Source organism: Abrus precatorius, unplaced genomic scaffold (genome assembly GCF_003935025.1).
Source record: "Abrus precatorius isolate BTA unplaced genomic scaffold, Abrus_2018 Scaffold7, whole genome shotgun sequence".
In the NCBI taxonomy this organism is placed as follows: Eukaryota; Viridiplantae; Streptophyta; class Magnoliopsida; order Fabales; family Fabaceae; genus Abrus; species Abrus precatorius.
In genome coordinates, this window is record NW_020874417.1 from 12,715,779 (window position 1) to 12,735,061 (window position 19,283).

At 31.7% G+C, this 19,283-nt stretch overlaps 1 protein-coding gene across 2 annotated transcripts; it reads left to right on the forward strand.

Annotated features, from left to right (window-relative positions):
* Positions 1-16,637: 16,637 nt before the first annotated feature.
* LOC113872128 (calmodulin-like protein 8) lies at positions 16,638-18,943 on the forward strand. 2 transcript variants are annotated; one of them, XM_027509417.1, is made up of 4 exons: positions 16,638-16,781; positions 16,981-17,138; positions 17,563-17,643; positions 18,491-18,943. In XM_027509417.1, the coding sequence occupies exons 1-4, from the start codon at positions 16,706-16,708 to the stop codon at positions 18,626-18,628; spliced, it is 453 nt and encodes a 150-aa protein (XP_027365218.1). In that variant the 5' UTR covers positions 16,638-16,705; the 3' UTR covers positions 18,629-18,943. The 2 variants fall into 2 exon arrangements, with proteins under 2 accessions (XP_027365218.1, XP_027365217.1); XM_027509416.1 differs by having other exon boundaries at positions 16,706-16,782; positions 16,961-17,138; positions 18,491-18,773.
* The last annotated feature ends 340 nt before the right edge of the window (positions 18,944-19,283 follow it).

The following is a 19,283-nucleotide window of genomic DNA, read 5'->3' on the forward strand; positions in this document are numbered from 1 at the left end:
ATGATCATAAAGGAGAAATGAATTTAATATTTCTATATTATTCTCAAATTTTTTGCATAGTTGACACTTACCTATCAATATGTAAAGATTGTTCCCCACTTTTAGTACTGTACACTTTTCCTCTTAGTCCCAAAGTAGTACTTAAATTTTTAAAAGAAAATAATTGTTATTCTAATACAATATAACAAAAATGATATTAAAGAGCAATTTTGCATTGTTTTGGAGAGTGATTCAAACCGCTCTAACAAACATCACTATGCAAAATGGATGTACTTGAAGAGCAGTTATGTTACGAGAACCACTCTCCAACTCCAAGTGTCACTTAGAGAATAAATTTTATAACTGCTCTCCAAAGTATTTTTTACAAACTGTGAATTTGAAATAAAATTTTTTTTCCTTCATGAATTTCTTTTTATAAACCAAAACTGATTCATTAAGTTGAAACTTGAGTTTGTATTGCTGAAATTTGAAATTTCTTCTTTCATGAGTTTTTTTTTATTATAAACTAAAATCAATTCTTTGTCACATTGAAACTCAAGTTTGTATGAGTGTTAAATAAATAATCCTCATTCAAGTGAATGAAACACTAGTACACATAAAAGGAAGTCAAAGTAACGAGAGGTTTCATTGTTAAGAGAGAGAAAGAATAGGGAGAAAAGTGTAACGCCTTGAATTTTGTAATATCAATTATTAATAATTCTATAAATCTAAATGTATATTCATATGTGTGTTGATTTATTTGAAAATGATGTTTTATGTGTATTAATTACATGGATATGTGTATGTATGACTAGTTAGGCTGAAATGGGATAAGTGCCTAAGTACAGGGCGAGATACTGGGTTGTTCTCGCTGGAGCAAGAGGATTCTCGCTGGAGCGAGAGGATTCTCGCTGTAGCGAGAAAGCGACAGTTTGGGGTGCATTTTTGGGTGCAGTCTCATTGTAGCGAGAGGGTCTCACTGTAGCGAGATTCTGCAGAAACCAGAGTGCAGTTTTCTTTGATTTTTTCGCTGCAGCGAGGTCTCTCGCTGTAGCGAGAGTGTCACGACCAGAAAAAAGATTTAAAGGGGTTAGGGTTAGGGGAGAGTTATTTCTCCCTCTCCCTTTGAAATTCCTTTGATCCTTTCATTCCCAAAGCCTTATTCCACCAATTAATTGCCTCCAAAGTCGTTCGGGAGCGAGATTAGAGCTCGAATTTGTGTAGGAAACGCTTAGAGGTGAGTTTTAAACAGTTAGGGTTTTCATTTTTCCTTCCCTTTCTCTGTTTTTGTGGTTTCCCTGAGTTCTCATGGAGTTTCTCCATGTGTTTAGGACGAAATCTATGAGAGGGATCATCTCTCGGTGGATTTAGCGTGTGTGTCTTCAATCCGAGGTAAGGAGGGATTCTATCCTACTCTTTTGTGCATGAATTGTTGATATTCTGCTGAATATTGTGTTGTGACTGAGTTAATGGGTAGGAAATTGCTGAGAAATGTAATGTGAGCCATGTGCTGTGATACGTGAACAATATGTGTGTTGATACGAAATTGAGGGATTTGGATTATATGTAAATGTGTGATAGAATGAGTGTGGGCACTTGTGCCGTATATTTAAATGAACATTGTGAAAATGTGGGCCCAAGGGCCGTGTAATATGAATGGAAATAGGTTAGGGGCCGTGTGTCTTGAATGAATTGTGGGCTATGTGTTGTGTGTGCTGTGTGTGCTGTGAAAATGAAATATGGGCCTAGTGCTGTGTACTGTTAAATGTGGGTTATGTGCCGTATACTGAAATGTATGCAATTAGGGCGTGTAACACCGTTGTAATGTGCTGTGAATGGTTTAGCGATACACTGGAAGTGTGGAAGATGAGGACAATAGAAATACCTTGGGGAAGAGGGAGTGGTGCTGACACCGACTGTGGAACGAGTGCACCACGGGCTACACACTTTCTTCTTGACTAGACCTCTGGCCATTATCTTTGCTGAGCGACCCGTGACTGCCCACGTGGTATCTGTGAGACGGGAGTAACCGGCGACCATTCATGGTGTAAATCTGTGATCACAATGCTATAGTGAGTGTGGCTGTTGTGCGTATGCACGAGTTTGTGTATTGTGCTTGTGAATGTGAAATGTTGCCTGTGATTGTATTTGCTTAATGTATTGGTAATGTGCTGGAGGTGAGACTCTATGCTGACTATGTGCTTTTGGGTAGTGTAGAGTACTCATCCTTATATTCATTTTTCAGGTAACCAAGACAATCAGCATCGGACTCAGTGAAGGGACGGATGGACTGCTATAGGACATATAATTTATTTTAAAAACGTGTAATTGAACTAGTCCTGTAACAATTATTTGATATTAATTTGTAACCCTTCACTTATTTCAAAATCTTTTATGAAAAATTTGGTTATCCGATTTGTGAAATTATTATTTAATTGGAATTAAATTTAAGGTGTTACAAAAAGCGTAAGAAATGTACCGAGAGTTATGGAAAGTTAACCTTATTAGCGCAGAGAGAGGCAAGTTGCCATTTTTGTAACAGTGATATAAAGAGTGAGATTTGGTGATAGAGAAAGAGATAAAGATAATGAAAAATAAGACAAAGAAGAGATTAATGATGCTGCTATTACAAGTTGTCCAACACCTCACTCTTATGTGCGTTTATAAGTTAGAAGTTATTAGGGTATTGTAAAATTTTAGTTTGTGGGAGCAATTGGTACATAACCACTATCAAAATATGACTTTAGAGAACGATTAATACATAATCGCTTTTCAAATGTGACTTTAGAAAGTGATTTTAGTATCACATTTGAAAAGCGGTTATAGACTAACCATTCTCTAAAGACTATCTAGAGAGCGGTTATGTTATTTTTCTCTACAAGTAATCACTTCAAAATATTTAACATGAAATAATGATAACTAGTTCAATTTCAAAAGGTATTTAATTGATTCATCAAATATTTTCCTAAAAATTATTTGGTTTCAAAGAGAACTTACCAAAGTATGATAATTTTTTATTCAATATTCATCAATTATATCTTTTTTTTACATGTTTTTCAATAAATTCTATCAATTATATCTTTTTCATTCTAATTTTTCTTAAAATTCAAGTACTTAAAGAGGGAGAGTCACCAAAAAAAATTTAGGTATTGTTTTAAGAATCCCTCAAAAGCCAAACACAAAGTTAAAGTCTTTTAGTGAACAAGAGCAAGCTTAACAAGTGATGGAAAACATATATGAAATGAATCGTAAAATAACAATCCAAAGATAAAATAAGATAAAAAAAATACATGACTTAAATAATAAAAAAAATACAATGATTACTAAATATAAGAAAAAATTTAAGAAGAAAATTTTAAAAAAATTGTAAATTCATAAAGGAGGAGAAAAATAAACTTGTGGCATATGCCATTGATAAATGACTTAGAGCATGTCATGACTGTATTGAGTTTCTTGGTGAAATTGTTTAAGAAGTGCTCTCTATCATTCTTGTTCTTCCTCTATATGAGAAATTGAATCGTAAAGGATGAAAAAAAAATTAAGGTTGGAGTGATTTTTGGACGAGGATGGTTGAGATGAACAAACTTGTTTTCCTTATGACATTTTAATTTTAGAGCTATCAAAAAGGGGTCAAAGCCTTAGGGCCAACCTTACCCAACCCTGGAATAATCCATTAAGGCTTGTTCCTATATTAATTTAAAAAATTTAATTTGACACTAAATTATTTACCTCATAATATATATAGGTCAAGACAGGGATACCCATGGGTTGACCTTGATCCTGAAAATACTCCTAAATTTTATCCAAGGTCTGGAAACCTTAATCTTAATTCTCAACACTCATAAATTTGTAGCACACCATATACTCCTAAAGAAAATACTTAACATGAGCACCATAATTTACAATTTCCATTTGAGGTGCTCAGTAGCCAAAATCCAATTTCTACTTTTTGTCTCTCTTCCTCATCAATGATGGAAGCTATTGTAAAAAATGTACTCTTTTTGTCTTTCTCTCAATTCTTTTCCTTTTTTTTGGCACCGTATACTCATGAATTGTAATCTAACTTGGCCTCCTTCAATTTAAGTAAAAATGTTGGTCTTTTCCATTTTAACAATATTAACGTCATTTCATCCAATTACTTAGCTGCTTGGTGCATTCTTCTTATCTTGAACCAGTTTCAAATATTAACAATGGAAAGAAGAATTATGCGTATCTGTTTAGAAATTTTCATTGAACTATTCTGTTAAACCAAAATGTTTCTTGAATGACTAGAAAGGAATACCTTAAGGTGTCCTTTTGTAATTGAGATGTATTTTTTAAGATGAATAGAACATGCTAGTGTTAACGATGAGAATGTGTGTTTTTTTGTGTCTGTGAAGTAAGGTTATCTCTCAGTCAACAACAATGAAGATTGTTCTCCCTTTTGAGAAAAATAGGTATTTTAAAATTATAAACCCCTCTAACCATCTTATGAAACATAAATTACAGATTCATTTTATTATCTTGTATTTTGTATTATTTAGTTCACTTGTAGGGCATTTTATTGCCAAATTTATTATCACTATTGAATTATTATTATTATTATTATTACTTTTATACTCAATGAGACACTAAGGCCTAAACACACAAGAAACTAAGGAATCATCCTAAGAAAGCCAAAAAAAATCTTCTTATAATAAAGGAATTAAATTAGGAAGTGCACTGAATACTTCTCTAAAACTGTCATAACATATCAACATATAAACTAATTATTCTATAAGATTGAAGTAAATACTTTATTTCACTAATTTAAAGCTCTAATCTACAAGATCTCTTTAACTTTGACTTGATCAGCTGAATAGTAAATTTTTTATTAGGAAAAATTCGAGTAACAAGCTGATTCTACTAAAATTATAGCGCAGTAGTTCAAATTATTGACAAAGTCTGTAATGAAATTAATTAATCATATGATATTCTAATTCTCTCACGGTGATTTTATCCTACAAAAATTGTTTAGATAGATATATGATACACTTATGGAGAAGATAATTTTTATGTGCATTGTTTTGATCATATACTTAATTTGATTGTATAAGCGTTGTGTGTAGATATTGTGGTCATAATTGTGCTGTTAGAAAAAAAATCCCAAGATAAAAGGTCATTATGAAACTTCACAATTAAGTCAACATATTTCAATTTGTAAAATCATTCAAAGTTCAGGTATAGATGCAATTCCTATTGAAGATGTAAATTTTGGTGCGAGAAAGATTAACCAAAAGACCCAACGTAACATCCTTGCACAAGCCATAATTAAACATAACCTTCCTTTCAACTTTGCAAAGTATGATATGATCAAAGAGTTGATTAATTATGTGGATCCTGATGTTGTAATGTCCTCTAGGAATACTATTGTGTCAGATGTTGAAAAAATTTACATGAAAGAGAAGGAAAAACTCAAAGAATTCATGTCTAATATTCCTAACAGAACATCTCTCATCTTTGAAGTTTGGACAAAATATACTAGTGAGGGTTATATTTGCTAAACTGTTCATTTTATTGATGAGAATTATTTTTAATTTTTGTCTAATTAAACCACCTCACGCTGGAATTGAATTAAAAGCCACTTTATTTGATTGTTTGAAGCAATGAGGAATTGATGAAAAAAAAAAATTATTACCTCAGATAATGCTTCTGCCAATGACAATATACAAGATATCTTGAAGAACTATCTTAGTGTAATGAATAGTTTATTGCGTGATGGAGAATATTTTTCATGTGTGTTGTTCTGCTCATATACTTAATTGATTGTATAAAATGATAAAAAAGTAGTTAATAAAGCATTCTTTAAAATTAGAGGGTTAAGTATGTGAGATAATTAGATCAAAAGATGTTTAAATTTCAAGATTGTGTGCAAGATGCTGGAATAGAAGCAACAAGTTAGTTTAAATTAAATGTGTCTAGTAGGTGGAATTCGACTTACTTGATACTTAAGAGTGCAATCAAAATTGAAAAAGTTTTTGATATTCTTGAGTTGGTTGATATGAATTATAAATATTGCCCATCATATGATGATTAGAGGAAAGGAGAAAAATTGTGTGAATTTTTAGAGTTGTTTTATAAGACTACAAATGCGGTATCTAGTTCTTGTTATCCGACTTCAAATTTGTATTTTATGCAATTTTGGAAGATTGAATGTTTGCTAAATAAATATTTATTAAATAAGAATGATGTTATAAAGGATATGTATGCACGAATGTAGTGTTAGTTTTTAGAGCTATCCTTGACCCTCGTTTAAAGCTTGACTTCTAAGCTTGATCCTTTAACCCTCAAGAGAAGGTCATGAATTTCAAGGATAAGTTTGACAAACTTTATGAAGAATATGCAAACAATTTCAGTACTACAAGTGGTGCTCAACTTTCTAATGAATCAAATTTGTTATCAAAGTTACATAGAGAAAGAAATAAGTCCAAGAAATCAAAGTTGTTCAATGCATGCTCTTTTATGTTATTTTAATCATAATGTATTTCTTACTTTTAATTATTTTTATTTTGTTTAGTTATTATGTCATATTTTGAAGGAGTTTAAAATGTTTTTAAAATAAAACTAAGTCTATCATTGATAAGAGTGAATTGGATTTATATTTGGATGAGTCACAAGTTTAGTATGATGACATTAAAGACTTTGATGTGCGTCTATTATGAAGTCACACCTCAAGATTAAGAAGAAAGAAGAATATAGAAGAATAAAATACTGATATTCTAAATTATCTGCAAATTAAAAGAAATATAAAAGGATGACAAATCCTACTGCCCAAAGCTAGGCTTCTTCAAAGCAACCAGAGAGGTTCTATATTCCAAGAAAAGCAAAATAATAGATTGAATCCCCTTTCCCTCCAAGACTCATTCTCTAAAATAGAAAATATTATTCTCTCTCTTCCTTTAACTGCCCTTCCCCACTAGTTATGCCATCTCAGTCATCTGATTCTTCTTTTTCACATATGCTCTTCTCCATCATGACTTGCTCCCTTATGGGCTTGTGGTTCAAGAAGCCCACTTATCTTTTGGGCCTCATCAATATCCTCCCTCTTGAAGAATTGTCTTGTTCTCAAGACTCAGTCCTAAAAATTGGCTTCTAATTAAAACTTCATCTTCCTGTGTCGCCTTATTTGTTGTCTTCCTCATCTAATGTATGAGCCATTGATTCACTTGTTCACCCCTCTTTAGAACACTGTGGGAAGTTAGGACAGAAATAGGCTCAATGATTTCAGCACCATCATCCTCCAACCAGGTGGGTAATTCTTCCTCTTTCTTGTAATTCCCATTGCTTTCTTGAGAATGGACACGTGAAATATAGGATGTATCCTTTAAGAAGAAGATAACTTTAAACGGTAAGTTACTTTGCCAATCTTTTCCAGAATTTTAAAGGGACCGTAATACCTAGCACTCAATTTTGGACTTATCCTTGCCATTACAAAATTTTGTCTATGTTACTTGAATTTCAAAAATACCATATCCCCTATATCAAAACTTTTGTTCGTTTGATGTTTATTAGCTTGTACCTTTATTCTGTCTTGAGTTCTCAGCAAGTGATTCTTTAGTTGCCTTAGAGCCTCATCATAATCCAATAACTCCCTATGTACTACCTCAACTCTTACTTCCCCTAGCACACTTCGCACAATCAGGTTAGGCTTGCATCCATATACAGTTTCAAATGTTGTAGTGCCTATAGACTCATAATAGGTTATATTGAACCAATATTCTGCTCAAGGCAGTCATAAAGCCTACCCTTTCGCTTGATAAGTTATGAAGCAACATAAGTAAGTTTTGAGACATGTTGGTTATCTCTGTTTGACCATTTGTTTAGGGACGGTACGCAATACTCATCTTCAACGTTGTCTCTTGTATCCTAAAAAACTCTTTCCAAAAATAGCTCGTGAATAAGGGATCCCTATCACTCACCATAGAACTTGGAATGCCATGGAGTCTTACCACCTCCACTACTAAAAATTCAACAATCATCCTTGCTATATAAGAGTGTTTTAGAGGAACAAAGTGGCTGTATTTTGTTAATTTTTCCATAACTGCTATTATGATTTTGAACCCTCTTGATCTTAGCAGTCGTGTGATAAATCAAGACTTATGTCCTCCCAAATTCTTTCTGGAGTTGGAAGTGGATGCAACAATCCTCCTAGAGAAGCCGCAATATACTTTTGTTGTTGGCACATGTCACAAGATTGAACAAACTTCAATATATCATTTTTCATCCCCCTCCAATACAAGTTGGCTACCACATGCCTATAGGTTCTATGAAAACCTAGATGTCTTGCTTGTGGGGTTGCATGTAACTCCTCTAACAATTTAGGAATCCATGAAGACTTTTCTGCAATGACTAATTTGTCCTTAAACAATAACACTTCTTGCTTATATATAAACTCTGAATATACTTTCGTTCCACTTTGTAACTCCTCAATTACTTTCTTCCATTTAGCATCTTCGTGTACTTCAGCAACTAACGCTTGATAATCCAACCAAATGGGAATGTAGATCATACTCCTCAGTTCCAACCCTTCTTTACTCCTTGAAAAAGCATCTGCACCTTTGTTCTCTTGTCCTGTTTTATAAATAATCTCAAAATTGTACCTCAATAATTTAGCCAACCAATTATGTTGACTTTCCATGGTGATTCGCTATTGTAACAGTTGTTTAAGGCTCTTTTGATTAGAAAATACCTTAATTTCTTATCCAACAAGTATAGTCTCCAATGTTGGATAGCTAGAGTCACTGCCATTAATTCCTTCTGATAGAAAGATTTGGATAAATTTCATGACTCCAACGCTTTGCTATAGTAAGCCATAGGTTGACGGTCTTGTATCAAAATGGCCCCAATTATGGTCTTGGACGCGTCGCATTCCAGTTCAAATTCCATTTCAAAACTTGGTAGCTTTAGCAGTTCTTCAAATGCTCTTTGGGAATTTTTATTCCACCCAAAGCAGTCCTTCTTCGTCAACTCATTGAGTGGTCTTGTAATTTTTCCGTAATTCTTGATAAATTTCTAATAGTAATTTATGAGGCATAAGAACCCACACTCCCTTCACATTTTTTGGTACAGGCCAATCAAACACATTACTTACCTTGGCAGGATCAACTGATACGCCTTAAATTAAGATCATGTGCCCAAGATATTCAACACTTTTTTAGTCAAAATTGCATTTCTCCTTGTTGGCAAATGACCTTTATGGTTTCTAAATGCAGTTTTGGGAATGTTTTCGACTTTCATAAGAATGTGGTGGTATCCATATTTTAAATTCAACTTAGAGAAATACTTTGCTCTGTGTAACTCATCCAATAGTTCTTCAATGACTGGTATAGGAAATTTATTGGGGATTGTGACTTTATTCAAGGCCCTATAATCCATTCATATCTTTATTAGTTATTCTTCTTTTTCACCAGTATTACTGGACTTGAATATACATTCTAACTGTACTGGATGTGCCCATTTTCCATCAACTCACCAGCTTCCTTCTTAATCTCATTTTTGTAATGGTAGGGGTAATGATAAGGCCTCACATTAATAGGCTTTTGTTCAGGTTTAAGTGTGATACCATATTCCTTAGCATGAATTAGAGGTAGTCCTCTGGGTTCTTTGAAGAAATCATCATAACACCTCAAAATTTTCTCTAATGCCTCCTATCAAACAACCGTAAGTCCCTTATTTGCTACCCCTTGATTTTCATCCAACATAATATAGAAAGACACAAATAACAACTTCTCTCGAGGTACCCCTTTCAACATCTTGGTTCCTTGAAGTGTTTCTTTATGGTTTGCTTTTTCTATTAAAAAACCATTTCACCCAAAGAAATCAACCATGACATACCTAAGATCATATCAATGTCCTCTAAATCAAACAAATAGGCATCTACCACAAATTCCTAATCTTCCATTTTGATTCTAATTCTACGACACATCCCAAATGTTTCTGCCTTGTGCCCATCCTCCATTAGTATTCACATACTTTTGGTGGTCTCCCAACTCCAACTCATAGCTTCAACCAATCTTCTAGAGATAAAGTTATTTGATGCTTTACTATCAACCAGAATAAAGAGAGACAATTCATGTATCTTTTCCTTGAGTTTAAGAGTCTTAGGTGGCTCCTGTTTTTTAGCTCCAAGGCTGAGCAAACTCAGAGCTTTGCACTTGCCATTTATGTCTCCCTCTCCTCCCTCACATGCATTTTCTAAAAAAGTTTCTCTTTCGTCACATTCCATCTGGATTTCATCACCAACCAAGATGACTTGAAACTGTTTCGCAGGGCATTGGTGCATAAGACTGTACGGTCCACCACACTTAAAACACAAACCCCTCTTTCTCCTATCCAACAAGTCTTGATAGGCTAAATATCCTGTCCCCCTATCTCTAGATTCACTTCTACTATTTTCACCTAAGTCTTCTTTAGTGTTTAAGCCAGGACCATTAATTCCTCAACTTGACCCATGGTTTCTTGGAGCGATGTGACCCAAAATATTTTAGTTAGTCTTGTAACTTGAATAGCTTCCACCTCTCGCACGTGTTTTCCCTTTTCTTGTCACCCCTTGTTACAATTCGAAAACATCATATCAATAGCACTTGCTGCGTTCATCATTCTACCGCTAGTTAGCAGACTTACAACATGCAACTTCTTAATCCACGCTATAATTTCTTCAAGTAACTCGTGCATAAAATAGGCGAAGTATTGTTTGTCATGTAATTTTGACACTTGGACCACCAAGCATCCAAACTTCTATATATATTCCTATATGCTCCTTATTTGGCGTAGAGATGTCAACTACTTGAAGACACTCCTCTCTCCCAACCCTCCATACCTTTCAATCAATTCTTTCTTCAATCCTCCCAAGTTAGGTCATCATAATCATTCAATAAAGCATTGAAAAATTGAATCGTGCCTTCTTCCATGAACAATTGAGCAAGATTCACGCTCATCGTCGCACTAGTCTCTTGGACCCTAAAATAGATTTCTGCTCGAGTGATCCAATTAGTAGGGTCTTCCCCATTGAACATAGGGAGTTCAATCTTTTTCACCAATTGTCTGAACTCGTCAAGCGCCTCTCCCTCTAAGTACTTCAAGCCAAATCCACAACTAGTTGGCTCTTTCTTCTCCTTTGGATCCTTTGTCTTCTTAGGCCCAATGAAATTCTCACCCTCTGTGTTAGGGATTTTCTCCAAACTACAAGTCATTAATTCCACCAATTTCAATTGGTTTTCTGCAGCCTCCTTACACACTATCTCCATCGCTGACTTGTTCTAGGTTACCTGAAGTCTTATCTCCTCCATGATAACTCTCATACGTTCCAACTCTTCCTCAACCTGAGCATCCGTTGCTTAGGTATTTTTTGGTTCTCCTTGTTTTACCTTGCTTCCTTTCTTCCTGGTGGTGTTCATTGATCGAAATGGTTTTGGTAGGTCAAACCAAATGTTACAAACCCACAACTTGAGATTAAAAAGAAATTAAAAATAGAAGAAAAAAATACTAATATTATGAATTATTTGCAAATTAAAGAAAATACAGAAGAATAACAAATCCTATTGCCTAGAGCTAGACTCCTTTAGAACAACTAGAGAGGTTCTCTATCCCAAGAAAAGAAAAATAATAGAATGAATCTCCCTTTCCTCCAAGACTGATTTTCTAAAATAGAAAATATTACTCTCTCTCCTCCTCTAATTGCCTTTCCCCACTAGTCATGCCACCTCAATCATCTGATTCTTCTTTCTTACATATACTCTTCTCCATCATGGGTTGCTTCCTAATAGGCTATTGGTTCACGAAGCCCAATTACTCTTTAAGCCTCATCAATACCCCTCTCTTAAAAGATTTATGATATCAGCACAAAAGTTAGAACACATCACTTTTTTGCAATATCACTATTCTATATTTTGCATCCCTTAGTATAGTGTTAGGAATATCCAACTCATACAACTTCTTCCATTGGTCTTTGATGCTGAATTTTTTTGTGGGACAGAAGACTCATGCTTATGGTATTATATCCACTTTGTACAAGTTCTAACTAATCATTGTAATGTGTGAAACTGGTGATGGTGAGTAATTTTAGGATATTAGATATTTACCTATGCAAAAGCTATTGTTGTTAGTTTGTTTTAGTACTTTGTTATAATGAAACTAGAAGAATTCTTTGAAATTAGACATAGAACATTCACTGTTGCACATTTGTGTGCAATGCACATTACACACTTTATATTAAAAGATAAAGAGTAATCTTAATTTTAATTTTATCTCTAATATCTATCTGATTTTGTTCTAACTTTTTGGCACAACAATATATTTTGATATTAGCACATCAATATGAAAAATATTGACTTGCACTTACTCTTATTGCCATTTCCTTATGCTACTAATTTTGGCTTTGGACTCAACTTTTGTAGTGTTTCTTGTTAAAAGAAAATATGAAAATTATTCTTGCTGCCAAAGAGAGTTTAAGTTTAGCAGTGATACCAAAATTAGTTGAATTATAAAGAGACTAATCAGCGTAATGTGCAAAATCAGATTGCAGGTTTAGTTAGTAAACCTATGTTAAGTACCTACTACCCAACCACTTAAGCTTATGTTGTGTTGCATATTTTGGCTTATTTCTTACTTCGGTTTAATAAGTTCCTGCACCTCGCTCAGCAGTTCAGAAGATGATATTCTTTATGGGATCCTCTAATAATTTTATTTTCATGCAGATCTCTTTTTGACTTAAATATATTTTTTAATTCATGTAAATACAATTGTTTATTTTTAGTTTCATTAAAATCTTTTAGCCCATAAAGTCCTTACTCTAACCTTGACTCTTTTTTGGCTCATAAAACTTTTGATTTATTAAACTTTTTGTCTCATAGAACTTTTTAACTCTAACCACATGAGTTAGGGTTAAGGCTTATCTAGTTAAGCTTTTTGAGAGCTCTACTCAATTTGCAAACATACATTTGAAAAGAGTTACTTATTACATTAGGGTCCTTCAGCATCTTAGTTGGAGTGATTCCGTACTAGTATTTCAAGCTCGCATAAGTTTGAGTCTAAACAAATTGAATTAAAAAAGTTTGAATTTATTTAAATATTCAATTTCAATGTATAAATTATATTTTTATGAGTATTTTTATCCCAGCCCATCAAATAGAAGTATTTTGCTAACTGATATTGTCAAGTTCTCTAAATATACGTAAAACAACTTGAAGAGTGCAATTAGTATTTATATCTTTTCTTTAAAAAAAATTATTTGATCATGGATGAGACTGGCATTCCAAATCCCTTATATCCTAATTCACCGGGTGACACAAATCATTCAAACCTATCTATGGATTACGTTAGAATCAAACGTGAAATCCACGTATATCTTTCCACATGTAGACATTGATGTAGTCATTAATATATTCTTTTTCTTTTATAACCAAAAAAAAAAAAAAAAAGACATGTTAATTATCAAGCTTAATAAGACTTTGTCAAGTCCAACAACTTTTTATGAGTTGCTTCTGGAAAGTTAACATGAATAACACATACTTTTTATTAAAAGGTTTATAGGCAACAATAATCATAACTTTATCTTACTATCGTTAAGAGGTTGGTATGACACAAGAAAATATTAGGTACGTTCTGGAGTTGGTATCTATTCTTCATGTTAGGCTTTTTTTTCTTTATCTTTCGCGAAAACATATAAGGACCGATCTCGAATCTGAGTGGAAAGAAAGCATGTCCATTATGCCTCAACATGCACACTCAGTTGTTAAACGCCACGCTACGTAGTGTAAAAACATAACTCGCATTCCAGTAGGGTTAAAGCAAATCAAAACATGCATTAAATAAACTTCAATGTATATGTATACTGTATTATATATATTTTTTATACGTGTTAAAGATATTATTAATTAACTCTTAGAGACTAAATTTTTAGGACAAAAATATATTGGAAAAAGAAATATATTCTCATTCATAGTTAATATATTAAAAATGTACTTATTATGATACTCTTAAACATAAAAAAGCATTATATATTTTCTCTAGATGGTGAGTTGTGATTTTTTAATATTTTAAAAATTAAAAAATATTTATATTTTTTCTAAATAAACTATTAACAAAACTGCTTGTTGATATAAAATTAATAATTATAATTATTTTAAATATAAAGAACATCGAACTTTAAAGTTTACCTATTAAAAAAACATAATTATCTATGTTGTTTTAATCAACCCGCGTTTGTGTAATGATAATTTCAGCTTCGATTAATATTTCTTGTTAATTCTCTTGCCTTATTAGCTAGTCCCTTTTGGTTGTTAAGTTTTCCATTACTTGATGTATATATCTATTCTCTCTTTAGGAAAACCGTAGCACAAAATTCACAACAATCAATACGATCATTTCATTTTTGTTTTCATTCATATACCAACTTCCTGATGATCAACAGGGAACCTTTCTAATCCAAATTAACTACATCCTAGAGAGAACCCATTAACACTTCTTATTTCACCCCAACTAGATGGGTAGATTAAAATATGAAGAGGGTATCAAAGGTGAAATTTAAATTTATAGGCTACTTCATCACACTTGGATCCAATAAATTCTTATTATTTCTGAAATTTGAATGTACTTGCACTGTGAAATGTTGTGGTGACTGATTAAAAGTCTCAGGAATTATAAAGAAACTAAACACGTTATCTGCTTTCTTAAGGGATTGAACAATCGTTACCACATCACTCTATGAAATTAATCCTACATATGCTTACAAAAATTTTATAAAAGAAACTAAAAGATGAATTTACGTTTCTTTTCCATTTTTCTACTAAAAAAAAGGTAAAACAACAAAATTAGTAGACTTTATAAATCGGATTTGATAAAATTAATTCTGAATATTATATATAATTCAGATACATGTATGAATTAATTTAAATCATCCTTTTTATTGAAATGTATATTTTTTGTATTAAAAAAAAGGCAAGAATTGATTTTATAACTTTAAAATAAATTAATTTTAGTTTAAATAAATTTTTAAAGAAGTCATTGTAAAAAATATTATAAAAAATAAATTAAATTTCTCTGGTGACTTAACAATTTATATTTTTCTATTTCTGAAAAAAATTTGTTATTTTTAACTTATAAAAAGTATTTATTTGTTTTTTTATAAAAAATTCTAAAAAATTTATTAAAAATAGGCGTGACTTGTTAATTATTTTTGGTTTCTCCGTCATGAAAAAGAGCTCCAAATGGTAGATGAAACAAGGCAAAATAAGGTAACACATCTCGAATCTTGACCCTTTCCAACGTGAGTACATTCTCCACACGTACATGCCAATTTTTTTCCTTGGAAAGTACAACACAAAGCGTGTTGGTTTTTTTATTTCACAAAGCGCGTTGACAGTGATCTATCAATTCGACACCCAAGTATATGCATACGAGAGCTTCTAGAAAGCTTAATTCAGTAATATTATTATATCTTTTATTATTTATAAAAAATACTGATTAAAAATTAATATATTATTGAAAAAATATGAAAACATTGCATTATTTTCCCCCATTTTCTAAGTGAGAAGAATAATAAAAAATGATTTAGAATTGCTTAATTGAATTATAAAATTCTAATCCTTCTTCTGGGTCTTATCTCGTGCAAGCAAACCAGCGTGGTCTTTGGGTGGGTGGTGTTGAAATTTGAAATTGATGAAAACAGAGGACTCTACACACCTCCCATAGTTCATAGTCCATACCCTCTTCTGTCTTGCCCTTTCAATTAATGCCTTGTGTCCCCTAAACATCAAACCCTTCCAGCTGTCCAATTTTCTTCCCCATTAATATATACTATGAATAATATCCTTTTTAAAAATATTAATAAGCATTTTAAGGACATTAAAATTTTAATTTTTTATTAAAAATCATAAAATATACTTAATTTCATCACTTTAATACATTTTATTTAATTTTAATAAATATTTATCATTTATTGATTCTTTAATTGGTATCCTAAGAATAATCATTAACATTTTCAAATCTCAACTTTTAGAATTGAGTTTGGCATTCAAAAATAAAAATTATATTTTTATATTAAAATTACAAAATATAATACATATTTTTTAATAAAATTTTATTACTATTAATTACTTATTTAAGTTGAGGTTAATATTTTTATTTTTTTACCCTTGACACCATATAATATAGATATTTTTTACTGATAATAATTTTACTTGAGCTAAAATTATTTACAATATAGTGACTTTTTTATAATATTTTTCATATATAAAAATTATTTTCTTTAAGAGAAATCAATCAAACATGTATTTAACAATAGAGTACGGGATGAATATAAAGAAGAGTGAGATAAAAAAAAAAAAAAAAAAACACAATACACTATATGATAAAAAGAATGAAAAATAAATATAAGGAAAAATTGTAAAAAAATCAAATTTGTTATATTAAAGAAACAAGAAGGGCATTTAAATCTGCATGTCCCACCCTCACCCCATGTATTTGGATATGGGTTGCAATCTGATTCTTTTCTCACAATAAAGCCACAACTATCACACCATAATAGAGTCATAAACGTGGTTTGACTCACATTTTAAATTACAATTGAAAAAGAAATCTTGCTAGCCTTTCCACATTGAAGTTCTACATATAACCCAGCTAAGATTGAGCTAGCTATACATCACACATTATTTTCTCTCTCTCTCTCTCTCTCTCGGGTTCAGTATTTCATTTGAAGCACAAGCTCATCATGGCTGATGTTCTGAGTGAAGAACAAATCGTTGAGATCAAAGAAGCCTTTGGCTTGTTTGACAAAGATGGAGATGGTGAGCAAGCTTTCTCTTTTATGCATTATCTATGATTTCACCAAATAGGTCTCTCTTCTTCAGTTAAATCTAAATTCTTTCACGCTTCAATTATTTCATAAATACAATACTTATAAATTATGTATGATAGAATTGTTATTACACATACACACATAGTGGCTATTTATAAATTGTGTTTATCTTCATGTATGTTTAATAGGGTGCATTACTGTGGAAGAATTGGCCACTGTCATCAGATCATTGGATCAGAATCCTACAGAAGAAGAGCTCCAAGACATGATAAACGAGGTCGATGCAGATGGCAATGGAACCATAGAATTTGTTGAGTTTTTGAACTTAATGGCCAGGAAAATGAAAGTAAGTTATGCTTCTTTGTTACTCCATTCTATATTAGTGTATATATTATGTCAAGTAAATTGAATTCATAACCCTTGAAATTTAATGAAATTTTACTCAGTTATCTTTTTTTTTTTTTGTCCCATGTAAAATTTTCTTTAATTTATATAATATAATATGATATACCCTTTTTGATAACATCATTTATGCTTTTATATTATTTAAAAGAGGTTAAATTGTTGAAGTAATGTAAAAAAATGAAAAAGTGTAAAATAAAAGTTCATCAAATGTTAGGATGTAAAAATGAAATTTATTCTATTCCATATTTATTTACAAAAAATCAAAAGCATTAATATTGCATGTGTTGTCAATCCTTAATATCCTTCTCATTACACAGAAGGCAGAGACTAAGTCTCAGTTCTGTTTTTTTTTTTTTGGCATTTAGGAGACTGATGCAGAGGAAGATCTCAAAGAGGCTTTCAAGGTGTTTGACAAAGATCAAAATGGCTACATTTCAGCTAGTGAGGTATGTAAACGTTATTCTTTCTATTCACTTTTTATTCTAATTTTCTTTCTTTGACGGCAATGACAATTCAAAGTATTCACACTATTATACCAAGGTGAGGGTTTATACAAAGTAGGTTGGGTCAAGATGTTGCAAAGTGCAAACTAGATTACAACTCTTCAATCCCTTCCATCTTGCATTTCTTTAATATTTTGGGCATGCTTATATATATATACTTCAACCTATCTTAATAAAATTTCCTCTTTCAGTTATCGATGTTTTAATATAAATGTTTATAATTTTGTATTTATTCATTTTTAACCACAATCATTCATAATATATTATAAATAAAATTCACGAAATTACTTTCGTTTTAACTTTATATAAGTATGTTTTTAATTTTATTTTTTTAAATAAGTATTAATTTTTTTCTTTATATACATGAGTTTTAAGTTTTTCTTGAACTCTCTCTAATAAATTTATAGTAAAAAGGAAACGAAATGGGCATGTATTAGAAAGAGGAGATAAAAGAATATATCATCTAAGTGACTTTACATAAACTTAATAAAAAAAAAAGGTACATTAATTTCATGTACAAAATTATACGCATCTTTTTTCTTTTGCTAATAATTATACGCACCCTTAATAATGCACATCTAGGACAGTACTTTGTACCTTTCGGCAACTGATGAATAATAGCTGTTTGATTTAAAATTGGTCTTGGGTTTTGACATTTAAAGTGTGGAAGAGAATCTTGATTTTCAGTTTCCACTTTCTTAATTACTTATTAGTAAGTAATAACTATGTATATTCACAAAGACACACATGTGTGCACACCCATATAATAAAATATTTCCATGTTTTGCAGCTGAGACACGTAATGATCAATCTGGGTGAAAAACTTACTGATGAGGAGGTGGAGCAGATGATTAAAGAAGCAGATTTGGATGGTGATGGTCAAGTTAACTATGATGAATTTGTCAAGATGATGATGAATATTGGATGAAACTTTCACCCAACACATTTCTTATTCAAATTCATTTGGACCCAACTCATTCCCTCGCCAGAAATAAGTGTTCCAGTTAATATTTGTTGTACTCTTTTTGTAGCCCATGATGTGAATGACCAACGCATTAGAGTGAGATCTAAGCCACACCATTTGATTTGTTCAACTCCAAACCATAATTATTCTTTCTGTTTTAGCTTACTATTCCCTTATGTTTTAAAATAACTAGGATAATTTACCCTCTATTTTTAACGGGTATTTAAATTTTATTGTTCATCTTTTAAAAGATTAATATATGCTTCGATTTATTTTGTTTCAATATGAATCATTTCTTATTTATTTTTAAGTATCGACAATAGCTTTTGGACTTTAAGGTTTTGTGACTTTAAGAAAAGCAAAGAAGATTCTGATTGAAAATTTAAACTTGATATCATGTCTTAGAGTTGTTAATTTAGATTATTCAGCTTAACTTAGTCTGATGTGAGCAGTATAGTGGGGCCAAAAAAGTTTAGAATTTTTTATTACACCTTAAAAATGGTGGCCAAAACTTGGCACTATACGGATAGGAGACTTAGAACATCTCCAATGGCAAATGCTTAACCCACTTTATTTAGAGAAGCAACTGTAACTTACATAAAAATACCGTTTGAAGAGA

Excerpts from the sequence above, each read along its gene's own strand:
- LOC113872128 (XM_027509416.1), top strand. The coding sequence starts at position 16,706 with ATGGCTGATGTTCTGAGTGAAGAACAAATCGTTGAGATCAAAGAAGCC. Across the intron at positions 16,783-16,960 it reads TTTGACAAAGATGGAGATGG|TCTTCATGTATGTTTAATAG; the intron begins TGAGCAAGCTTT and ends AAATTGTGTTTA. Across the intron at positions 17,644-18,490 it reads GCTACATTTCAGCTAGTGAG|CTGAGACACGTAATGATCAA; the intron begins GTATGTAAACGT and ends CATGTTTTGCAG.